The sequence below is a fragment of the Oryzias melastigma genome, linkage group LG13 (genome assembly GCF_002922805.2).
Source record: "Oryzias melastigma strain HK-1 linkage group LG13, ASM292280v2, whole genome shotgun sequence".
Lineage (NCBI taxonomy): Eukaryota > Metazoa > Chordata > Actinopteri > Beloniformes > Adrianichthyidae > Oryzias > Oryzias melastigma.
In genome coordinates, this window is record NC_050524.1 from 8,925,415 (window position 1) to 8,933,579 (window position 8,165).

At 43.8% G+C, this 8,165-nt stretch overlaps 1 protein-coding gene across 2 annotated transcripts in view; it reads right to left on the bottom strand.

The window, feature by feature from the left end:
* frem2b (FRAS1 related extracellular matrix 2b) overlaps positions 1-7,243 on the bottom strand; it is a 73,365-nt gene extending 66,122 nt beyond the window's left edge. The window contains exons 1-2 of one of the 2 annotated variants that reach the window (XM_024276959.2): positions 1,923-7,243; positions 673-762 (exon numbers count right to left, since the gene is read on the bottom strand). In XM_024276959.2, the coding sequence (XP_024132727.1) occupies positions 673-762; positions 1,923-6,921 (5,089 nt within the window). In that variant the 5' untranslated portion in view covers positions 6,922-7,243. The remainder of the gene's footprint in view (positions 1-672; positions 763-1,922) is intronic. The other variant, XM_024276960.2, reaches the window with a different exon arrangement.
* Positions 7,244-8,165: the final 922 nt, after the last annotated feature.

Here is an 8,165-nt window from a genome sequence, read left to right on the forward strand (position 1 = left end):
AAAAAAAAAAAAAAAAACAGTCAGGCTCCACCACACATTAGCCGTGTTAGAAGCGTTTGCCACATTAGCATTTTTATAATACCTGTAACTCTCAACCTGGTTAGTAATGTGAAAACAGTCACAAACTGCTACATGTTAGCAACATTAGCAGATTTATAAAAACACGCAGTCAAACATTTGATAAAGTGCTGAATACCTCTCAAAATTTCTTTTCTATCAGTGAACACAACCAGAAATCTAAAATATAATCTATAATATTAGGCGCACATTGTAGTCTTTTGAAAAGAATTAAAACTTTTAAGTGTGTCCCTATAGTGTGGAAAATACGGTATCTTCCCTAAAACAGAGTTGAACATAAATCACCGGCCACGTAGGCGATAAAGTTATCTTCAGTGCAAACAGTATACATTTCCCTCTCATTACTGCGCACTCTGAAACAAGAAACAGTGTGAAATTATGGTTCTGGAAATCTCTCCCATCTCTGTACACACCTCTTGCATGCTAATTCGTATCAGTTTGACACATTGCGTTGCATGCAAACTTTTTTTTTTCACCTTTGAGAAATCAGAGCTTCTCACTCTTCAAGTGAGACAGACTTTCAATGTCTCACTGTTGTCAGTCTGCATAACCTGGATTTTATTGCCAATTTAAAAAAAAAAAAAAAAGACTTACCATTGTCCTCAATTGAGAAATGGAAGATGTCGTTTGTGGCGTTGTCACCATCCCTCAGTACGTAGCATACACTCATGTCGTCGATTTCAACTGAAAGGAAAGAGTTTAGATGAACAAAAGCTGCATCCTTCAAAGAAATTGATGAAGAGATGGAAAACATGTCGAAAAATCTTTTGTCAAACTGTCAGAGGCAACTTCTCAACACTATTTTATGATGCAGCATACATATTCTTGGGTTTAGAAAAATAACACTGTTGGATAAATATGCTTTAAATCCTTTTTATACTCCTGAATGACACTGAACTATAAAAACAACTTGACACATGCGGATCCATCACTTGGATGTTTGTCATTCTGGTGGTTTGATTCTTCACAACAATAGACCTGAAAGACAGTAAAGTTAAGAGTCTGCTGTCTTTAATATTTCATGTGGAGCCATCTCCCTTCAAACAAGCTGGTCTGTTTACTCTGTGAACCCCTGAAATATTAAGGGTCTCTGCTAGACGACAGGGATTCAGATTGGCTCCGTTATTAGGAGATACTGAAACTGAACACTTTTTGAAACGAGAAATTCATCACTTTCCAGTTTTGTTCTTGAATCCACTGATTTGTTTTAAATCAGCAGTAAGTTATGACTAATAAGTGTTTCCCCTGGAAATCACTGACAAAATACTGCATTCATTTTCTTTTCTATACATAAGCTTGTAATACAATTCAACTTTTGATATAATAAAAACTCTTCTAAAATACTTAAACTGAACAAAAATGAACCTTTTGTGACAAAATTACAAGTTCTTACATTGAAATCTAGCAGATTTAGTAGTTTTAAAAGCTTTAAATGTTTAATCTTAAACTTAATTCGATTTTTTTTTAAACTAGGTCCTACACCCCAAGGCATGCTTAAAACTCCTAATATTTATCGTCACGTCTGCAATTCTTGCTTTTGTTCACAAGAATCCTTCAATAAAGTACAAGGTAATTCTTTTTGAAAGCCAAACACTCAAAGCACAGCTTGATATACGCTCTGGTAAGCCTGGAGTACTTGCATACTACTTCTTAGCGAGCACAAACTCCCCTGTGTGAAGCCTTTATGACAGCAATGGGTGTCTTTCAAGCATGATGTGGCAGAGCAAAAAAAAAAAAAAGTAAAAACAAGTTTTAAATAGCTCCACATACTTCAGAGAATTAAACCATCACTTTATAAGCAGGAAGTTAGACCAAAAATGTTCAATGACAAGCAGTGCTCTTACCTTGCGTGAAACTGGTAATGGTGGAATTCCCTCTTCCAAGGTTGATCAGGTAACCATGCTTGGGGGCAAGAGTGATCCTGAAAGTCACAGAGCCTTGAATGCTGTCTCTGTCCTCTGCTTTAAGAGTCTTACTGGTGATCACAAATCCCAGGTGACCTGTCTCCAGAAGCCGTAATGTTGAGGCACCTTTGTTAACTACAATCTGTGGTGCCCCGTTATCCACAGAGAGGACAGTAATCTTCATGACTTGAGGTTTTCGAGTCTCAAATACGGTGTCAGGGAAGACGTAGAAGTCTCTGTGGGTCCCATCGGTGACAGTGAAGGAGAAACTGTCCCCCGCACTCTCTGTGCCGTCATGCCTGTAGCTGATCAAGTTCTCATTAAGGTCCTGCTTTGTGAAAGAAGTGACAGGACGGGTGTTATTGAAGAGCAGGCGGCCATGAACCGGAATCTGAGTAATTGTGAATTTCAAGAAGCGATCGGCAGTGTCCCTGTCCTCAACTGTAAGCTCAAACGGCGTGATGAGTTTGTTTTCTCCCTCGGTCACCACCAAGCCGTGCACCGTCACCACAGGCTTTTTATTATCCACACCAGCAATGGAGATGCGAAAAGTGCGAAACACAGAGTTGTAGCCGTCAGTCACTTCAAATTCAAAGCTATCCATTTTCACTTCATCGTCAGCCGTGTGGATGTAGTAGACTTTGTTTCCAGCGAGCTGGAGCTGAGTAAAAGATGAGATGGGCATCCCGGGTGTGTCTGTGCATTCCAAGTGTCCTCTCACTGGAGCTCGAGTAATCGTGAAAACCAAGTGTTCATCTGGGCTGTTAAGGTCACTAGTGCTGAGAAGGTCAGTGGTCAAAGTAACTCTGCCCCCTTCTTTGAGGGACACCCCTTTACTTATCACGTCAGGGAAAACCATGTCAATACCGCCAATCGAAACATAGAAATATCTGTCAATCAAAGTATTAATACCATCTGTCACATCAAATTTGATGAGGTCACGAATTCCCTCTTGGCCATTATGGATGTAAATAATTAAACCCTGATCTAAATCACTCTGTGTAAAATTCATTCCAACAGTGATATTTTCCAGTGTGCCAGACAAAGTTGTTCTTTGCAAATATCCTTGACCGGGTCCGTATCTAATAATGTAAGTTAGCGTGCTGTCGTCAGAGTCTAAGTCAGTGGCTTTTAAAACATTACTGTTGAGAACTTTAACTTCACCTATTTCAATTTCCAGGCCATCATTAATGGCCATCCTTGGAGTTTCGTCATCCACGGGTATAATCATAACGACGACTGTTTTCTCTACACTGAACTTTCCATCTGTGAGTGCAATATCAAAGCTGTCCTCGGTGCTCTCTGAGTCATCGTGCTCGTACACAATACTGGAGGCCTCTCTGATCTGATCCAAGGTGAAGTTAGACACAGGGAGGGTGCCTGTACTAAATTGACTGAGAATAAATCCGTGTTTTGGAGGTTTGGTAATAAAAAATGTGAGCTGATCTGGTGGGAGGTCTCCGTCAGCGCCATTGAGAATGGGAGTGTCAATGACAATGTTCATGCCCTCCATAACTACAAACTCTCTCATGTAAATCTCCGGCTTTTCATCATTAGAGGGGATTATGGAAATGGGAAAAAAGTGTCTTTCAGAGAAATTGATGCCATCGGAGCATCTGAAGGTAAACCTGTCTTCCACTGGCTCGACTCTTTTGTGAATGCTTTGAACATAATAAATGTGATTCTGTCTGATGTCCTTGATGGTATAAGCACTAATGGCAGTTCCAGATCTCGATTTCTCTGAGCCGGGAGCAGGGGAGATGTTTTCCACGTAGCCTGAAGTCGGTTGTACAATAATTGTACAAAGGATATCGTCACTGGGGGTGTCCGCATCATCTGCGCTTATATGAAGTAACTGAATGACATTCTTTTCTCCTTCTGTAACTGTGAACTGTGGCCCCACAAAGACTTCTGGGGCCTGACTGTCCAGGGGAAGAATAGTTACATGCACTCGAACACCTGTGATTTTATTTCCTCCAACGGTCCACTCATCAGACATGTCTGTCAGGGTGAGATTGAAAAAGTCTTCCTTTATGTTCACACCTATCTCCCCGCTGGTATGAGCGTAGACCACAAAGCCGTTAATAATATCTGCTTGAGTGAATGTGCCAGATGGAACTTCTCTTACCAGGATTTCACCAAATGATGGCTTGTCTTCAACAATGTAGGTCAGTCGGAGGTCGTCCGTGTCCTCGTCTCTTCCCTGAATGACATTACTTGTTATTTCTGTGGCTCCATTTTCCAGGACGTCTATGTAAGAGCCTATTGTGCCAGCTGGCAGACTGAGAGTTGGGGTCTCATCATCAATTGGCTTCACGTTAATCTTTATAGTTATCGGGACGATGTGCACCCCATCACTGACATCTATTTGTACGGAATCCACTGTCGATTCGTCTCCATTGTGGATGTACGAAATTAAGCCATTTCCAATGTCTTCTAAACCAAAAGTAAATCCTTTTGTCATGTCAGAGAACATGAACTGGATCTGACCGTGACGCGGAAGCTGCACAACAGTGAAGGTAATATCTCTGCTGTCCGTATCTGTATCTGTGGTGTGCAGCTCAGCACTAGTGAGGATGTGTCTTCCACGTTCAAGAACCGTGAACCCAGAATTCATTATCTGAGGCGGTTTGTTGTTGACAGGTTTTAAAAATATAGTGAAAACTCCTTCTAAGCTATTTCTAGAGACATCCTCAACTGTGAACTTGAACTGTAAAACCCGAGAAGTAATTCCCAGCTCGAGATCTGGGGGTTTGTAAGCAATTTTGTGGTGGTTAATTTGGGCCTGAGTGAAAGTTGTGACTTCGGTGTCCGGGTTTTCAGTCAGCACCAGCGCTCCCAGCTGGATCGGATTATTCTCATCCGAGTCGGTCGGAGGCTGGATGATGGTGAATTTGAGGTCCCGATCCTCTGAGTCGAGGTCAGTGTATCGGAGGAACTTTTTTCTAAAGTGAGTGAGCTGATACTCGTGCACCGTCATTTGCAGGGTTGTGTCCGGATACAGCTCAGGTGGAAGGTCATCAATCGGAAGAACTTTGATTATAAACGAGCTCTCACCGGACTGATTTGGTGGGTCGTTGTCATCTTGGACTCGAAACACAAACTGGTCCATGACTGTGCTGGTGCTGTGTGGCCCTGTGTGCTTGTAGTAAACTTTTCCATCAGTAATATCCTGCTGCAGCCATTCAGTCACAACTTTTTCATACATTTCATCATCCGTGTTAAACTTCCAGTTCGAGGGGTCCTCTGGCGTTTCGGACTGGCGCAGCATCACCTGTCCGATGGTCGATAAAGGAGGCTCTAACGTAAATTTTATGGTCGAATCTTCCGAGTCGATGTCAGTGGCGCTGAGCACAAGCGAGGGGATTTGCATCATCTGGTTTTTGAATAAAATCAAGCCAGTGTTGGCATTGATTATTGGAGGCTCGTCATCTGTTGGCACAACAGTGATGGGGAACAAAAACTCCACCTCACTGGTCCCATCTGTCATTCGAAAGATAATATTATCACTGTATGTGTCACTGCCATCGTGTTGATAAATGACTACTCCAGCATCAAGGTCAGCTGGGGTGAAAAATTTCCTTCTCGAGCCCAAGACGGTCAAATCTCCATGCCTTAGTCCATCAATAACAGTAATTTTGACTTTGTCTAAATTGTCTTCATCGCTGATTTCTAGATTATGAGAACTAAACAAGGGTCTGGACTGACCTTCGTACAGCAGCTGTCCGGTGTTCCTTGTGACCACAGGGGCCAAAGTGTTCATGGGCTTTACAACAATCATGAAAGCAAAAGGGTCTGACACAGCCCCCTCCGTGTCCACAACCTCAAACTCAATCTGGAAAATCCGCTCAGTGTCTGAGTCCACAGCAGGGGGTTTGTAAGCGATTTTCAATTCTTTTAGGTCTCCCTGGTAAAAGGAGGTTATGGGTAAATTCCTGTCATCTGTGCTGACAATGTAGCCCTCCTCGAAGGAAAGAGGGGACGTGATGTTGAAAATTAATTCATCAGGATCGGACTCCACATCCTCTGCAGCCAGCATGTCCAGGGTTATCGCCGTCATGACAAACTGATCTACTTCCATCATCATCATGGCGATAAAGCTCGGTTTAGGGGGCGTGTTGTCCTCGCCGTCCTTTATTCTCACCAAAATCTGGAAAAACTCTCGCTTTAGCAGATTTCCCTCCTTATCCTGCAACTCCACCAGCATGGGGATGTAATCTCTGTTAGGAGACTTCAAAGTAAAAGTATGCTGGTAGCGGGTGTTCATTCGAATAAATTCATCACAGTCCAGCATCCCCCCCAGACTCTCCTCATCCACAAGTTTTCCATACCTGGGAAGGAGGCTGCCACTGGACAGGGATGCGATTCTGCACTGCTGTGTGTCCCTATCAAAAGTAAACTCTAGAATTCTTCTGTCGATGGGGTTACTCACGCCCAGCAGCCTCTCCACTGTCAGTGGCAGGTTCTTTGTCAACACTTCCAGCTGTGTGAACACGACCTCCACCTCCACCATGAAGGGAATTATGATGGTATCCGTCTGGGTGTCATACCTGAGCTGGAGCCTCACTCTGTCCCTTGGGGGACTCCTGGAGCCAAAGTGGGAGTATCTGACGTCGTTAGGGCCAAATTCACATGAGAACTTTTTTGGGGAGAGCTGCCCCGGCCTCTGTGACAGCGGGTCGTTGTCCAGGACTGTGATGCTGCATCGATCCCCGGGCTGAACTTGGATCACCAGATCATTGATGGGATCAATGAAGACAGATCTCCCGAAGGAGACGCGGATCCCATTGTTCGCAACCAGGATCGTGTCCTCGGAGAGATCAGTCCTCAGGGCGTAGGATAGTCCGTAGCTGTCGGGGAGCTGCGCGCCGGCGTCACCTGTCAGAACCAGCAGCAGCAGCAAAGCAGTCCGGTGCAGGGACGGAGGCGTGCGCGCCATTTGGAGAGCTGTGGCGCAGCGGAGCGTCGCTGAACTTTGCGCATGCACTCCCGGTAACCCCACCGCCGTCCTCCGTTAAAGTTGCAGGAGTGTGAAGCCGCGGTTGGACAGAGAGTTGCACCTGCGCGCGCTGAGGTGCACCATTCTCATGGAGCAGCGGCGCACTGTTGAGCCAAACTTCACGCTCCTGCTCTGTGTGGAGTAAAGGGGGGGCAGGCACGCCCTCCTCCCAGCCAATTGGTCAATCTTTCCGCTGGAATGCGTTGGTCTGCTTTCAAATGGATGTGATTCGTGTCAATCCGGCCAGAAAAAAGAATCAGGATCGATTCAGAAAAAATGACAAATCTGGATGAGAACAGTAAAAGTGGAAGCTGATCCTGCCTATGATTTAACACATTTACGCACATTTCAAATGTAAAAAAAGTGATTACAAATGTTTAATATATCAGTCAGTCACTTTAATAAACACACATTAACTGGTAAATAAATCTGCATTAACAGAATTGATCTTTATTGAGAATTTGAGAAGATCTTTGTCTCCCCCTACTGGTTGAAGGCCTTAACAACAGCCATCTTCATGTTTTCCCCACTTTTTAAGGGAAAAAGTAAATTTAATACCTTGACCAGCACAACATTATTCCAACATGAGGTTTAAACATCAATCACAAAGGGAGCAGGGCAAAAAAATAAGTCATAAATACATTTTATGGGAGCTATGCGGTGCCATTATGTTTGCCCTCCAGGTGACAGGTATTTTCTCACACCGAGCATTCTTCTCTGACTCCTGACAAGCTCAGTCACGATCTGACCTCTGCCTGCTGAGTGTATTGTATGCACACAAATAGCCGATTGCTTTTAAATCCCACAGTTAATTGACATGTGAAGATTATTTGTGCAAATCCAGAATTACAGACTTGAGGGTGGATAAAGTGTGTCCAAAGGGAGGCTGTTGTTGAGCAGAGAAAGGAGGACATTTGTTGGCTTTGTACTGCTATTATATTCAATTAGTATGTCAGCAGAACAGGGCTGAGGGGACTCCTCCAACAAAAAAAAAAAGTCATTGTGCTGCAGACAGCAATGTTTGAAGAGTCTTTCAGCGTTTTGTAGACATACCTCGTAACTGTACATAGCCAGGGAGGATTTGGCTCTCCGGAGCTCCCTTTGATCCCCATCAGATGATTTTCATTCCATCCACAGACATGTGGGTGAATCTATTGTCTCTCCTCTTTGCTATAGTTATGCAT